The sequence below is a fragment of the Vicugna pacos genome, chromosome 24 (genome assembly GCF_048564905.1).
Source record: "Vicugna pacos chromosome 24, VicPac4, whole genome shotgun sequence".
Lineage (NCBI taxonomy): Eukaryota > Metazoa > Chordata > Mammalia > Artiodactyla > Camelidae > Vicugna > Vicugna pacos.
In genome coordinates, this window is record NC_133010.1 from 24,397,973 (window position 1) to 24,415,461 (window position 17,489).

Here is a 17,489-nt window from a genome sequence, read left to right on the forward strand (position 1 = left end):
TCCCTGAATCTTCCTTTCTTAAAAATATGCCAGTCTGAGTTTCACATTTTTCAGGGAAAAAAAAATACTGCAAGTTGTTAACTTCCTCCTCCCTTACAAACCACCCACAGCAGAGTGAAGGGCCCAGGGCGGGACACACTGTCTCGGATGAGGCCTTGTTAGGTGACCTCGCAGAGAGCGGCTCCCGAGGGAGTGCGGCCGGGCAGGTCAGCCGCCGGAGTCCTGCCGGTCGTTGCTAGGAGGACCGCGGCTCCTAACACCAAACACGCGCGCGGAAGGAAGGCGCACAGGGCCGTCTCACCAGTAACTGTGACTGTCATCCCAGCTGTCAAAATGCACCAGCAAGCGGTCTTCAGCAACATCTGCGATGGTCGCCACGCACACCAAGGAGGGGTTCCTCCTGTCTACGGCCTCCAGCTTCATCCCAACCTCAAGGTCTTTAGGCGCCGGACCGCTCTAACACAGCACCGGGGGGAGGCACCAAGAGAACCAGGGCTGAGCCACGGGCACAACGTCTGTGACGTTCATTCAGCATCAGGAAGGTCTGCAGGGGAGCAACACTCACCCCGCAGAACACAGCCGGCCGGGAAAATACTCCAACAGACCGGCACCAAGTGTACGTTCATTCAACAAAAAAGAAAAACACTTTGTGCTTTTTCTCTTTTGTCCTGCAGGCAGGTTTCATTTTCCTTATCACTGTCATTTTTCCCTCTTCATGTCTTAGGAGTATTAAGAGTCATTTGTATGAGTTTTAAAATACTGCGCTGACTGAATACAGTGGTAGCAGATCACTTTCTCTGCTCCCTGCAGGCTTTTGATATGTGGTATATTTTCAAATACCACTATTTGGAAAACTAGCAAAGACATGCTCTTCAGCACTAAAATTATCATTTACTTTGACCAGAGCTGAAATTAGCGGCTTTCTAAATATTTCTGAAAAACACATGCACTAATCCATGAATAAATCATAGTCAAAAAAAACCAAATGGTTGTTTTAGTGCCCACACGTTGTTTTTAGTATTTAAGAATGCCAAGGACTATGATTTACAGTTACATTAAAGTGATAAAACCCTACGCCTCGTACAGCTGTAATTAGCCAGTCCTGGACTTAGAAAGCACACGTGCAGTATCTGGGGGCTGGAAGGGGGCCTTCCTACTTCTTTACTGTCTCTGCTGACCCTGACTTTTGTGTTCCTTTAGCACATTACATTTTTAAAAGCATTTTCACATTTCCATAACTCTCTTTCCTTAATATAATTCTATGAAACCCGTTGAACAGTTTGTGTAACATTGATTTCAAGAGCAGGACACTGAAGCCTGGAGAAGTGGGGGACTGTCCTAAACACGGACACAGCCAGCAGGCGGCAAAGCCCCCACCCTGGTGCGTGGCCCCACGGGGCCCAGAGAGGCCGGGCTGCGACCTCCTCTCTTCTCTCCTGTTAGATGCTGAGACACGGATCCTCATACACCCCTGAATCTGTCGGAAAGGTCACCCTCATGTTCATCATACACAAATACCACTGGACCAGGTACATTCAAAGTTTACCTGGGGTGTCAACTGGTCTCAAAACACCAAAACTCAGCTTAAACAACTAACTCACTAGCTGCAAAAAGAAAACATTCTAAAAGGCATTTTAAATTATAGCAGGCTTTAAATGTAAAGTTTTTTCCTCCCTCCATCTCATTAAAGTACTTAATTGTATGTTTAAAGGGGGAAAAAAGTTCATAGGAAACTGACAAATTCAGTGAGAAAAGTCACAGGAAGCTAAGGATTCTTAAAAGATTAAAATACAAGAGAATATACAGTGAATTATTTAAAATTTAAGCTGAAGTAAACATCTGACTAATACCAAGGAAGAAAATACTTACAGAACTTCTGTTTCTGAATAATCTCTTGGGAGCATTTTGCAATTTGCAGGCCTTCAAGTAATCCACCCAACCGAATTTATCTTTTCTATAACCTAAAAAAAATACTGATTACTCAAAATACCCCCAAGATGTAACCACATGAATAATAAACATATTATTCTTATTCGATCTTCTGCCATAAATTCGATGTCCTTTAGCAGACACAAAAGACTCAAATTAAAATCTCTAAACTGTTTCAATGTTTTGAATGTATGGAATTGAAACCACTGAGAGTAATTTCCCGCCGGGCATGTCATTCCCGACAAATGTTAAAAGCCATTCAAATGCAGCACCAGTGCCCAGGTAGCCTGAGGGGATCCTTGCCTCCTGTTAAGGCTTTGGACAGAGGGAAGGGACAACAGTCCCTACGGCCCTCATTCCCCTCAAAGAAGCTGTGTCACTGAGACCAGCGTGGGCCCTGGTGGTGACCAGGGAGCCAGACACTGGGGACAGAACGAGCCATGGGCCATGTGGCAACTCCAGCTCCGTGTCCTGCCAGGCTCCGCAGGACAGAACGCCTCACCCTCCCACCCACGTGCCCACGGCTCGGATGGGGCTGGCCCACATCAACGGGCTCGAGAAACATTCCCGATGGAGTGTCCCACTCAGAACACCGCCTTCAAGGCCACAGTGGCACCTCTAACTTCCCCTCCTATCTGCCCGCCCTGGCCTCTGCTCCGCCACCCTCAACTCCCTGTGGTCTGCCCAGCACCCGTCAGATGTCCTGTCTCAGGCCTCTTTCAGCGCCCTTCCTGCTGGCGCAGCCCTGGGACCCCGCTCAGTCCTCCAGCCCTATCGCTGTAGACGCTGGCAGCTGTGTCTCCTCCCCGTCTCTGCAACAGATGCTCCATGAGGACAGATTCGGTTTACTGAATGCACAGCTCTACCCACAGTGCCTGCACACGGTTAGGACTCCCTACTGAGTGATCCAGCCCGTGGCCTCTCACCAGCCTCCGTGAAACCCAGTGATCTCAGGGGATCTCAAAGGACCCCCCACTCCCCGACCTAGTTACTAAGAATAAAATGACTATATACTGACTCCAGAAGCTGCCATGGTCACCCGGGAGCCTGATATCCAAGCAGGAGACCTTATACAAAGGTTTGCTGGACAAGGAAACCGGCCCACTGGCCTCAGTATGCCGCCAACCATCCCTGCGACCAGCACACAGCAAGTAAGAAGGGACTCAATCCCATCTGCCAGACCCCGGTTCCTCTTGTGCAAAATAAAAGACAAAGATGAGATTTTAATTCCCATCAAAAGAAAATGGCGACATTTTCTCTTCGATAGCTCCCTGTTCTCCATGATTCCTCTTCAAAAAAATTGTACATGTGAACCAAGCTTCCTCACTGTACAGCATTACTGATTCAGTGAAAAACATTATTTCAACTGTAATTTAAACATTAGTTTCTTCATTCCTTATACAGTTTAATAAACTTTATATGTAAAATAAAATCTCTCATAAGATTTTAATTTTTCTCTATGTAACCTGAGAATATTTGACCTCAACAGTCATCGATGCTTTTCTTTTAAAGATATTTATTCATTTCTAAAAATGGAATCCTTGCAGTCTTAATGCTTTTTGTGGATCACACTTTCATCTTGAAAATCAATTCACACCAGGCTCTCGTGTCAGTATCTTATAAAACATTGTTCAGATGAAACTGTCTTCCCATCCCGGCTCACCCTTAGGGATGTGTAATTCGTGCTTGGTCTTTTCACACCAGCCTACTGGATGGATGTCAGGGGAACCAGCGTTGATCCAAAAATCATAGCAGCTTAAATAACCATCAAAATGAAGCCTTAGACGGTAACCACATACCTGCAAAATGGTATGTATGCATTTGTTCAGTAAGAGTCATGCATTTGAAGTATACACAAAGTCAACAAAACGTTCATTTATTCTGTCAACACCATCAATGTAGATGAGCCAATCCCTCCATCCAAATGTGCTTGTATTAGAGAACAAATTTATAGATGATCTGGATAACACAAAATGTTGACAAAATAGACACTATCTTTCAAGAAGCGAGAATTTTTCTGCAGAAAAATTATTCATTTTCTCAGCCTAGGCATCTGAGGACAATTAACATATCCATTCACCAACAAGTTTATTTACTCGTTCAATACCTATCAAACATTTCTTTCAGAAACGCCATCTCCTGCTGTCTGGCTTAGACTCATGTCCCAAGGCCATGGAAGCTAAAGTACAGAGCAAAACCAAACTGGGCATGGCTTTATTTCAAAAACATGAATCCAGTATACGCAGTAAAGAAAATAATAAAGCAGTCTGAGAAACATATCTCCTACACATGCTATACACGTTTAATAGCTACGATCAGTGAATTAAGTGAACAGATTTTCTATGTTTGATGGTATTAAAATATAGAGGTATTTTACCAACTTAATATAAAATGTTTGGTAAATATTACATTTTATAAGCCATTTACTTCCATCAATGGCTCTTCATGCTATATAATTTTCATAAAATTCATGTATTTCTATAAATACGTAACTCCTAAGCATAGATATTTTTCATATACATTCCCATTAGTGCAGCTTAAACTTGAATAATTATGTCTCCTTTAACAGACAAAAGCAACATTGTGGGATTCCCGGGTTTTTATCAATCTCAGGTGAAAACTATTTACCAATTAAATCAAGAATAACTGCTTGTGATGAGGGACTTAGAAAATTAATCTTCAGAGAAGGAAAAAAATCATTAAAGAACATATTTCACCCATCACTGAATAAAATAAATCCATAATGTAATGGAACTTGTTTACAACACAAAGCACTCAAATTCATCATTCTCTGGAAAATTCTCTTCTGCCACTGTGCAGTTAGCCCAACAATTACACCATGTCTTACCTCAGCTACAGAAAGCACACAAAACACAGATGGATGTCGGGGGTCAACACCTTCTAATCTCATTCCAACCTGAAAGCCATTTTCATGCTCCGGGAAGGACTGGTCCTGTGAAATTCCACGATACAGTATGAGTCACTAAAATACCTTCACAATTTGATATTATAACACTTGGTGGGCCGTGCACAAAATCATACTAGCCTGGAAGCCCAGTAATCCAGCTAAAGACAGAAGGCTGCTCTTACATATCTGGCCCTCTAAGACGGCTTGGTCAGTTGTATGCGCTTTGAAATAGTTCACCTGCCAAACTCTGTGTATGTGAACTCCCCGTTTATTCCTCTTGCCCGTTTTTCCTTAATGATCTGAAGCTCCTCCTGCACTCTGGGAACAATCCTGTGTTGACTTGAATGATTACTTGGCTCTTCACTTTGTTTATGATGACTTCCTTGTGGAGAATTTTATTTTAATGTAACAAAATACATCAATTATTTCCTCTACAGGCTGCACGTCTAGCCTATGAAATCCCTTGCAGCCCTGAAGTTACATGGATAGTCTCCCTAGGGTTATTTTAAAGATTTTCTTCTTCATATTTAAACCTACTATACAACTGGAATTTTTTTTTATGGTGTGAGGTAGGGCTCTATTTTTTCATATGGAAAACAAATCGTTCAACAAAACTTTTTTGAATAGTCTGTACTTTCACTGACCTGCAGTGTCGTCTGTTACGGCATGTTTCTACTGTCTGTGGGTCTATTTGTGGCCTTTTTTATTCTATTTATTGGCATATTTGCCTATATCACATTGTGTTAGCTGCTGATAACGAGTCTATCTGGAGAGCAATCTATATCATACTGAGATTTTAAATTCTGGAACTTGTTCTCTCTGAATTTACTCTAATCATTTGGTCTGGTTTTTTTTAATTTTCATGTAGACGTCGTAACATTTATTTCTGTGTACTTTGTATGTTTATTGCTATTATAAATGGAATCTACTTAACAGACTTCCTCATTTATTCCCATTATTATTTTCTTTAATATTGGTCTTGTTTCCCATAGGCTTGCTGTATTATTACTAATTTTGAGATGATTCAGCATTACCAGTCAATTTATTTTTAACTGAGAATAAATTTCTAAGTATACTAATGGAGAATGGGAAGATCTAGTACAGTTAGATCTAGAGCTGCTCTTTAATCACTAGTTGTATTAATATTTATGACTGCTTATCATACGGATGCCTATTTTTAGGGTAAAATTTATTCTTTTGGAAAAAATCTCTATCTGGAAACATCAAACTTAGAGAAAAGCTGCAAGAACAAAACAGTACAGACTACACATACAGCCTTTGCCCAGATTTATTTCCCGTTAACACTCCACCCCATTTGCTTTATCATTTCTGTTGGCCCTCAGGTGTCTCCGTGTGTACAGGTACGGATGTACAGACATACACATATATGTACAGGGGATGTTTTTATCCTTTGAGGGCTCTTAACCCCTAAATACTAGTTTTTTCTCTAAGAGTAGTTTATTTTCCCCAAGAATAGGAATGTTCTCTTAGCAACAGCTCAGTTATCAACTTCTCTAAATTTAACACTTATACAGTATTTTTAATTCATCTTCCATTCATATTCCAATTTTTCCAACAATGCACTTTATAACACATTCCCCCTCCAGAGCAGGATTCAGTTTAAGGTCAGATATTCAATTTAATAGGCCTGTCTCTTTAGTCTCCCTTAATCTGGAACATCTTCCATTGCATTTCTTTATCTTTTATAACACTGACGTTTTCAAAGAACACACTCTTTTCCCTCTTCTATTTTTCAAAATAGAAAGTTCCTCATTTTGGATTTGCCTGATATTTCCCCGTGATCAGATTCAGGACATGCATTTTTGGCCAGCACGCTACATGGGTGATGACGGGTCCTTCTCAGGACAGCACATCTGCAACCACAGATGGCAGCGTGTCCACTGGTGATGTTCATTTCAATCACAAATTAGTGTTCTCCAATTCCTTCACTACAGTTACATACAAAGCACACACAAACACTTATATATATGTACATATGTGCACATATATCCATAAATAAGTCCAAACAGATACATCTAACTCCAGTCCATCCCCCAAGGGCTTGCTCTTTTTCACTCTGTATTGGTCCTTGTCCTGTAACAAGCTTGGCACCCTTACTCATTCATATCCTAAATCCTGTGGCACATCTACTGCACGTTCAGACCTCTTTTACCTGTGCTGTAAGAAACAAGCCCACAAAAAGAGCTCAGGATTTGTCTGCAATTTTCTCTCCCTGCTCTGCCATCCAAGAATGGGGTCCTCAGTTAAAAACTCTGCTCATAATCAACGTGGATCCATTCTTTTTTTTCTCTTCAGAGCAGCCTTAGTAGTCACTTGAGATACGACTCAGTTCATTGGTTCCTATTTTCTTTCAGTTCTTAATAATTTATTGTGATTTTTAATATGCAGACTATGAACCTGCTTTCAAAAGTCAAAGCTACATGCAAAGGTACTCAAGGAAGGATCTCGCCCTCCATACCTTACCCGCCCCATTCGACCTCTGACAGGTAACCAACCTTGCTCTTTTCTGGTTTATCCTATCCGGCTTTCTTCTTGAAAAAATTAGCAATTATGCTAATACTTTTTCTCACCTTTCCTTCCTTTTTACACTACAGACTGCGTTGCACTTGGCTTTTTTCACTTCCTAGTGTCTCCTGGAAACCAGTCAAAGTCAGGTCACAGTCAGGTCACAGCGACCGTCCACACCCTCCTTACAGCCGCCCTGCCCTCCACTGTGTGTAGGAACATAGTTCATTCAACCTTCTTCCAGACTTGGGTGCCTGCCTTTTTTTAGAAGAACATAAATTGTTTTCACATCTTTATGAATTGGCTTGTAAAATATCGTTAAAAACTTTCTTTCACAGATCATTTCAGATGCTTCCAAGAAAAAACTTAGAAGATGACAAAAACCAAAAAAACTGAAATGGCAAGAATAAATGATTTCTCGGGAATATTTTATTTCTACAAAAATAAATGTCATGTGTGTATTTAACTCTCCCAGCCTTCTTCTCACTTCTGCTCTGTTTCCCAGCAGATTGTATTTAACAAGTTTTCTGTGACTACCTCCTGCTTGCTGCTCTGAAATTCCTCGGTTAACTTCAAAAGCATCACACTCATACACACATATCCAGACGCACACACACAACACGGAAAAGAAAAGGCAAAGGGGAAGAGACCGGGAGACTGGGGAGAAGATGTTAATGATGCTGAAAGGAAATTAAGAAGCTACAGTAAATTAAAGAACATTTTTCATGTTTTAACAAAACTGAAAGATGTAAAACTGGGGATGGGGAGGAACCAGTGTTATACTGAGCAGTATTATATCCACTTACACACATGAATGGTAAATTCAAGACCCTGGTAATGGATCACAGTCGACAGCTAGGATACAACATCGTTCTTGCCAGCATTTCACATGGTTTCTCAACCGAACATTTGGGAGCTTTATGTAACACTGCGAGGAATGCTATAGGACTAAAGCAGCCACAGCATCCTTGGGAGAGTTTCAAGTAAAACCCAAAAAAACAGCCATGTTAGCAATCGGAAAGGCAGCATCTAGCGAGAAGTATCACTGCCTTTCATCAACCTCTTTTCTGTGTAATGGTTTAATCATAGCAGATAAAGATTCTTTCCCTTTCTAAAAAATCTTACATTTTATGAACATGAATGTTGATAGTTCTCCTTATAAAATCATATTTTAGGATGAAAAAAGGGGCCTAGAATCACACACTTAAAGACAAACAATAGCCCATTAAATTCAGTCATAGAAAGTCATAAGGGTTGTGGACCTGAAACACACTTTTACAGATAAACTCAAGCCCAGAGAGGTTCAGAGACTTTCAAGGTCACACCAGTTTAGTGGCAGAGCACAGCCAAGACTTGGGGCTCCCGAAAGCCCGCCAACCATCTCTCCCACGAAGGGGACGGAAGCAGCAACGATATGGGAAACCGCACTGGGCTCGAGGCCGAGAGGCCTCAAGGACACTTCCACGGAAGTGCCTGCGCCACACGCTCTTGGGTACAGAAGTTCAGTTGTTTTGTTTTCTCACAACAGTTGCGAAATAACGGTTTCTAGGACGAAAGTGATGAATGTGCCACAGTGATGGAGAAGAAGGATTATCCAAAGTTGCAGACCTCATGTCAAGAGCAGGTACAGATGACATACGAGTCTTTAAAAATAAAATGAGTCAGAGCATTAGGAAAAAAACAAAAAAAAATGAAACATCGTGTCTAGAGTAAAGAAGACAGGCCAGTGACAAAACTCCTTTAAGAAATGTAATGCATCCGGGCACTCGTTTTGACAGGTGTGTGCCAGCAGGTTTTTGCTCCTTCGGGTGACAAAGTCACAAGTGTGCAGCAGGAACAACCCTCAGGGAGCTGGTAGACACATGTGAGAAAATCCGGGCTAAATTTTACTGTTTATCGCTGAGAACCCCATTCAAGAGCAGAGAGATTATCTTGTACTGATGGCTCTGAGCTGCTACGCAGACTGCAAAAGGGCAGCGGCCACCACACCAGCAGAGCATTAACGAAACCGTGTGCGCAGAAGAGCGCCCACACGCCAAGGCTCCCCCCTACTTTACTCGGGGCCAGAGCTGGCAGCCAACCACACTTCCCTGATCTTAATTCATTAGTTAAAAGAAGTGGGGGAAACCGGGTAGGCAATGGAATCACAGCCACTGAGGCCAGGGCCACAGGCTTATGGTTTCCCCATCTTCACATGAAGGCAGTCAAAGGGAGAGGTTCCCGGGAATTTTATATGCAGATGATAAAAACAAAATTTCTTATAACTCCAAAGATCACTGCCATGAGCTCAGCATCCTTCTTAAATGGTTTATCTCAGCAACATCTTCAAAATCTCAAATCATCTCACTATGTATCTCCAGGGCTGAAATGTTACAATTTTCAATGAAAGAGGGGAGCGATCAGGAAATCTTATGCAGGCAAACTGTAATATAAACAGCGTGACTGCAGAGAATTTAACTTTTTCTCTACGCTTGATGATTTTCTTTAGTCAATGGGGAAAAAAATCAGTTGTGTTATTGGTAGTGCAAAAAGATAATTCAAATACTACAGAAGGAAACGTGGAAAAAAAATTTTTTTCCTGAGATGAGTACAATCAAAGAGAAAGTTACAAAGGCATTTGCAGCTCTCTCTGAAGTAGAGAGACCCGGCCTGCCAGGGTTTCCGTATAATGTGTCAACACAGCATTTGATAAAACACAATGAGTCTGGGTTTGTGTTTGATCTGAACACCCAAGACAGTCCACGTCTACCTGAAGAACCACCAAACACATGCTCTCACAGTCAACAGCCTATGACAGCTAGATACAACTTGCTCACTAAACAAAAATGAAGACAAGAGTGAGGGAGCGGTACGGAGCATGAGCCACCCTTTACCAGCCGTATACGGCTGCCCCTGATGCGACAAGCCCTTCTGTAGCACATGACTCTGGGCCATGTCCTGTTCAAATACCATCCCCTTTACACATACCAATTCATTAAAGCCTCAAAAAACCCTATGAAACAAGTGTGGTTATATACATTTTACAGACGAAACTGGGGCCCAAGAGATTATGTATGTGCCTGAGACCACAGTGTGTGTCTGGATTTGAAGGACAGTTAATCGCTGTGATAGGTCATTCTGAAAGGTCACAGGCAACTCTAAAGACTTCATAATTTTTCAACTTTTAGCTTTATAATTAAAACTTAGGATGAGTTTTTTAGATATGAAAAATTGGAGGTCCGAGTATATGCTATATGACCAATAAATGAGCCTCCAGTACCAAACATCTGAAAACAGCGCCACGGAGAATGTGGGGCTTTACTATGGAATAAATCAGGAGAGCAAGGATACATGGCATCGGGACCCCGACTATGCATTTGGGGAGGAAAACAATCATATTTCTACCACAACAGCACATATAAAAATAACTTTGGATGGAGAGAAAACAGACACAGTATAACAGAATACAACGCAGCTATTACAACAGCAAACCGCGGACCTGGTCTGCTGTGGTGTACCACAGCCGTGAGGCGCTGATGGATACAGAGCAAGCGCCAGGAGAGGAAAACAGGGCCGTGTAAACTTGCAGGACGCATCTCTACAGATCTGGAAGCACACACATCAAATTACTCTGAGTGGTTCACCTGGAGTGGGGAGCCTGCAGGGAGAAAGCCATTTATCTTTATACTCCTCTGTCTTGTTACAATTTTTAAATGGCATTCTAATCTTTTTTAAAAAGATCCACACACACACACACACAGTCAAGTGATGAAGAAACCAGACAAGGAGGCAGGACCCCGTCACGGGAAGTCTTATATGTCCTGGTAAGGACCTTTCAGTTTATTCTTAGTCAACGAAGCACTAGCAAACGTTTTTAGGCACTAGGGAGGAAAAAAAAAACATTGTTGCATTTTATTAAGATATTGTTAGTGGTGATGTGGAAAATGATTAGAAAAGTAGCGAGATGAGAAAAAGGAAAAACAGTAAAGGAGGCTTTTAATGTCTACTAGTAACTGAGAATTTGCCGTGGACCCTGCACAGCCTCCAATTCAGCTCATGTAAGCCACAGTGGCTGTTGCCCTGTTTCGGAACTGGCACAAGTCCCACCTCACATATGAGCAAACAGGCTCAGAGAAGTTCAGGGACTGCTCCGTTTCCACAGCTAGTCAGTGAAAACTTGGAATCCGAATTCAAACCTTGGCCTGTGCCCTCACCTGCAAACTTACAGTGTGTTCTGGGATGCTGCAACAGCCTGGACACATGATAACAAAGACCTCAGCCAACGCGAGCAAGAGCTGGGAGTCGGGGGCAGGGCAGGCTCAGTACCTGCTCAGGAGGCAAAATGCGCCTGAGCGGCTGGAGACAGAGGAGGAGGAAGGTTGGGAATTAAGACGGACCACTCAGCTTTCAGACTTGAAAGAAATTTCCAGATTTTCATTGACTTCTGTAACATTATTATCATCTACTGATACCTCCAAGGACTTGATGAACAGCCATGAAAACTATTATTTCTGTACCAATTCCAACTTTCTGGTGCGCCGCTGTAGCTTCAGTGCCCTCCCCAGGTCCCCTGCAACGAAGCTTCATCGTCAAAGTCTATTCACCGAGAGACGCCGGCACACGAGAGGCCAGGAAACACCTTCCTCGCTTTTCCCTCAAGAAAAGATGATTTCTGCCTGAGCTGAGAGTGGAAATTATCAAGAACATTAGAACTACTTTACTTTTTTAATCACAGAGAAAATGGAGAACTTGAAACACACACAGTACACACAGCACACATGCACACACATTTATTTCTTGGTACTCTTATTTATTTAATACGGCTGTTCTAACAGTGGAGGAGGGGTGGGCCCATGATGACTTCAAGGATTCCAGAAACCTAAATTTTATATAAAATTTAGTCTGCAAGTGAATATAAGCACTTCTTTAAGGAGAATATCAATAGTTCACATTAAATGTTCAAAGTGCGTCTAAGACTTAAAAAAAAAAAAACAGTAAGAACCGCATGGCTGTCCTTTACAGGAATCGACCACTGACCAACCCAGTGACTAAGTGACCTCTTTCTTTATGAGACTTCGATAAGCACAACACAGCAGTTCACCGCAGTGGCTCATCATGAAGACCCAGCCGGGCGGCGAAGCGGGCTTCAGACTCTGCCTCTTCACAGTGGTGCCTATTTTTGCCACCTATTTGTTAGACTGATGGAGAAAAATCATCACCTACATAATTAAACACAGCCCGCTGCAACGCTTCAGTGATGGCGGTGAAGGATGGCTGCTTGTGTACTTTTAAACTGTCATTTTAGAGACCACTTCCTTGTTATTTTGCACATTTTCCATAGATTAATTCTGAATCCCAAACTGCCGTCAAGATTAGACCGAGAGGCATTCTACAGAGAACACAGAATCCACAGCACAACAGAAGTGCTCTTCCATGAGTTAGTAAACGTAATTTCTACTGTGCTCTCGTGAATCTACTGTAATCTCGGGGCAAGAATTCCCAGTCCCCTGGAGCCGACTGACGACGAGCAGTTTGGCGCATGTGTGTGCACATCTGTGTGCACGTCTGTACAGACGCTGTATCTCCAGTGGCCCTAACCTAACCACTGACTGAACTACAGTCTCAGAAACAGAGAGCAAGCACAGACCAGAGTGGGTGAAGCACTGCTGAGTTCAGGCAGTGTTAGACTAACAAAGATCCTTATGAACAAAGGAAAAGAACCCACACGGTATAAAACAAAGAGCTGCGCAGAGAGAACTTTTAAAAATAACTCCTAAACTTGTCTGATAACTCACTGGCCATCACTGAGCGGATCCTACAAATCCTCTGAATCTAGTGTCTAAAACAATGAACCCATATATTTTTTCCTGAATAACTAAACTCTCCTGGGGAAAGGGGACGAGGATACGTGTAACATCAATGTGCTTTAACTGCGGGAGAAGAGCCGGGGACGGTCCACCCTTGACTCCAAATGCCACTACTTTCTTCCTTTAATTTCCCTTCCTCTGAACATGACGTTCCGCCTCCAGCTGGGGCTGCAGATAAGCTGTGTGCCAGGGCTTCAGGCTCCCCCGCCCCGAGAAGAAGAAAGCACCCTGATCCGTCTGCTGGCTCCACTGCTTCAGACCCGCCGGACTGCCTCACAGCCGCAGAGCTCTGAGTCCCACAGCTCAGAGGGGCAGGTTCTCAGAGGGGGAGAGGGCTCTGAGCCACAGATCAGGGCGCATCTTCAGTTCTGCCCCAGATCCAGGGCTTGGAGAACAGGAGAAATGGACATGAACGGGCGTTCGCTCTTCTCTCCAGAGTCCCAGCCATCAACCAGCCTAAAGGACTGCATGTCCTGGTTCTAAGCACACTTTTCCCCTGCCCTCGAATGTCTTGTGTTTGAAATTCCCATCAAACATCTGAATATAATTTTTCTCAAGACATGCAGGAGAGCACTTTGGCTACAGCCAGAGGGAACCGATGCCTTGAGCGACCAAGGACGATGTTACACTCTTTTGTTTCACCACAGATGAGGGCAGCAGAGGTCCTGGGAGAATAACGGGAGGGAGCTGACCCACAAGATGTTGCTCAGGCTGGGGGTGGGGATGGACCAGCAGCAGCCATGGGGAAGAGGTGGCACCTGAGGCCGGCAGAACAGGGGCCCCCAAAGGCGTGCACATCCTACCCCGAACATGTGACTCTGGTATCTTACATGGCCAAAGAGACCTCGTGGGCGTGATTACGTTGAGAATCTGGAGATGCAGGGACGTCCTGGAATGTCCAGGTGGCCTAGTGCCATCATAAGCGTCCTTAGAAGCAGGAGGCAGAAGGACCAGGGCAGGAGACGTGAGGATAGAAACAGAGAGTGGAGTGATGTGGGCCCACATCCCAAGGAAGGCAGGTGGCCCCCAGAAGCTAGAAAGGATGAGGAAATAGAACCTCCCCATAGCCAGCAGGAGGAATTCAGAGGACAGAGATATTTTGAAAGCCAGCCTCAAAGCAAAAGAAAACAACATTTTAAAGTTTAAATCAAATCAAGATAGGCACATTTCACCAGTAATGAAGAGAAAAATGTTTTTAAATTTTCTATGTCAACAGAAGATGTTTATATCCTTGTAGGTTCATTACTCCAGATGGTAAAATAAATTATAAAAAATAATTGTACAAAAAGAAACTTAAAATAGACCTTCAACATGCAAAAACCATGCCTGCAAATAAAACAAGTGTACTCTTCTTTAAAAACGTCCACGTTTTCTTGGTAGAATCCGTTTCTGATCTGCATGACAATTAACACGGCGTGTGTGTGTCACTGGCATATCTTCTAAAAGCTGAGTATCAGGATGGAAACTACACACTAAAAGTAAAACAATACTCACTGTCTTTCGAGTAGCTTTCCATTCAGGATATGCACACTATTTCAAGTTTTACCTTCAACATTCTCAGTGTTAAAAGCTGAAGAGTTCCATCTCAGCTGGCTGACCTGAACACTTACCATAATATTACTGTTATAATAATGGAGATGAACATTCACTGTCAAGGGCACAATATCAACACAAAACTGAGTCCAGTCTGATCTTACTTCTTGGGAGGCTGGCATCAAGCACCTGCCTTTTTTAGTCTACCGAAACCAATTTCCAATTATGAATCATGCTGACTTCATCTTGGCATATAAATGTAACATATATCGCCTATATGTAGTGTATGTATGCATATACGTGTGTATTAGAATGTGCAGTCAGGGAAGCACTGTATGTCCCACCCTCACGACAAATCGGACATCATCACGGGCACGCAGAGCAGGACAAGGAACATTACACAGACAACTGACAACTCTTCCTCAAAGCATTATCCGTTATCTCATTTTCTGTGCATATCTCACACCCCAATGAGACGGCAAGACTTTTCGAGAAACCACGTTGTAAGCACATTAGTGGTTCAGCCCAGTCTCACGTGGCACTCTGTGCACAGAGCCCAGAAGCAGGACCGGCCTACTCGTGAAATCACGAGCGAAGACGAAGGCGGCCACCACATCGGGCGTGTCTACTTCCCCGTGTGCTCATGCTTCACTGGCACCTTCCCAGCAGACAGAGACCAGAGTTCAGGAGTTCTAAGTCCTGTCTTTAGCCAAAGAACCACGTGGCCTGCATGCCCAGCCCGCTCACGTCCACGCCACCCGCACCCTCCATGGGGACCCGCTACCTTAACGTGCCCTCAGCGCCCAGGGCTGTGTCACACCTCACAACGTCAAGGTGCAAGTCACACGTCCCACAGCCGGTCACAACACAGGTCACTACACTCCATCGGATTTATCTCAGGACAGAAATCCCACTCTTGCCCTCTGGAGTTGGGTACCTTGGGTAGAGATGGTCCCTAAAGCTGCAAGCCCCTGGGGCCAGTCATCACTGGGTCCAGCAAGTCCACTGAGGCTGCTCTGGGCACCCTTACAGTCAGGGAGGCTCTGATTTAGGGGTTCGCTGTCTCCCTAACCAGCTGCCTGACCCACACCTCTAGGCAACACATCAAAACATATGCCTCACACCAGGCCCTTGGGCGGACGTGTGCAAGTGAGATCAGCTAAGCAGAAGAAAGGCTCCCACTTGGTGTTTATCACGTGCCTGTTACACCCTGTGTCCTTCTCACATACAGCAACCCAGGAAGGCAGGTACAGCCATCCCCCTACGTTACAAATGAGGACACGAGGCACAGAGAGACTGAAGGGCTTGCCCAAGGTCACAGAGCTGGTAGGTAGCGGCACGGGGCTTCCACACAGGTGGGCCAGCCCCAGAGCACACACGGAGTCATCGAGGCTGTGATTAGCTTTGTCATGTCATTTTCCAGCAAAGCCTACTGATCAGATAAGCTGGGGTTCCATCTAGACAGACGATTTCATCTTCAGGAATTCTCATACGTGTTGATTCTGCGAGAACCTATGAGCTCGAGCGGCTCACCTTGGAAAACAGCTCCACGGGCGCGGCCACCGCCTCCTGCTCCTGCAGGTACTGCTCCCAGGACCAGGCTTCCCGCGCGGCTGCCGTGGGGGCTGCAAGGGAAACACAGCGGCTCTTCTTGAGACAATTAGTGACAGAGTAACAATGCAACTGACGGTAAATCCAAGAAGCAGGCTCAGTACTTAAACTGATCATCAGAAGACCCTGCAACTAACAGGAAGAGCCTGATCGCCCACCTTCTGCGAGTGTTTAGTAAAATCGGGTGACCACTGCACTCAGCGCTTCCTGTGCCAGAACAACGTGGGGTACAGCGAATGCATCCCACTCAGGACCCTGCTGAGGAGCACTCGGACAGGCACCCCTCGTGCCTCCCAAGACGAGGGAACAGGCACAGGCTTTCTTGAAGATGATCTGGGTAATTTTAGGGCAAAAGACTTGAATACTTTTTTTGTTATACCCTCAGTTTCATACTTCTTGGTGTGAATGTCACTTGGTACAACCTGGTGAAAGGCACTGTGGAAACGTATGTCAAAAGCCTTAAAAATTATTTAGATACTTTGAACCAGCAATTCTCCTTTTAGGAATCTCTTAATGCAGTTACAGAACTCTTCATCACAGTGAAACAGCAGAAACAAACTGAAGGTCCACCAGGGGAGGGCTAATTAAATGCACTTAACAGATGTGTCATTTTAATAGAAGGCCATAAAACTACACTGCAGCAGACTGTCTAATGGTAGAGAAAGGCTACGTCAATGATAAACTACTAAATGAAAAAGAAAGCAGTTTTAGGAAACACAATGATCCTTCTTGATAAAATACATAATGGAAATAAAAAAGACTAAAATTATATAAATCAAAATCTTAAATGAAGTCACCTTTAGGTGTCAGGATTACAAATAATTTCTTCCCAGTTTTCTTTGTACTTTAATTTTCTGCTTTCCAAATTTTCTAAATGAACAGTAATTCAGTAAAAATATCATTTTTAATTAATAAAAATCTGGCCAAAAGGATTAGTAACTTTTTAAGTTTATATTCTATGGTCCAGTTATTCCTCCTCTACAATTAATATGCTAAGGAAGTAGTCATGATTAAAGTTGATGGTAAAATGTACATCACAACATCGTTACAGCAAAAATGTGAAGTAATATTAATATGGGAGAAAGTTAAATAAATGATATTTAAATATACATATAACCATATACACACATATGCAT

General features: G+C 43.5%; 1 protein-coding gene across 7 annotated transcripts in view; it reads right to left on the bottom strand.

The window, feature by feature from the left end:
* L3MBTL4 (L3MBTL histone methyl-lysine binding protein 4) overlaps positions 1-17,489 on the bottom strand; it is a 332,768-nt gene that overhangs the window by 148,499 nt on the left and 166,780 nt on the right. For all 7 annotated transcript variants that reach the window (XM_072949221.1, XM_072949220.1, XM_072949226.1 and 4 more), the window contains 5 exons: positions 16,276-16,367; positions 4,778-4,882; positions 3,593-3,728; positions 1,870-1,961; positions 302-456 (listed from right to left, as the gene is read on the bottom strand). In XM_072949221.1, coding sequence (XP_072805322.1) covers positions 302-456; positions 1,870-1,961; positions 3,593-3,728; positions 4,778-4,882; positions 16,276-16,367 — 580 coding nt within the window. The remainder of the gene's footprint in view (positions 1-301; positions 457-1,869; positions 1,962-3,592; positions 3,729-4,777; positions 4,883-16,275; positions 16,368-17,489) is intronic.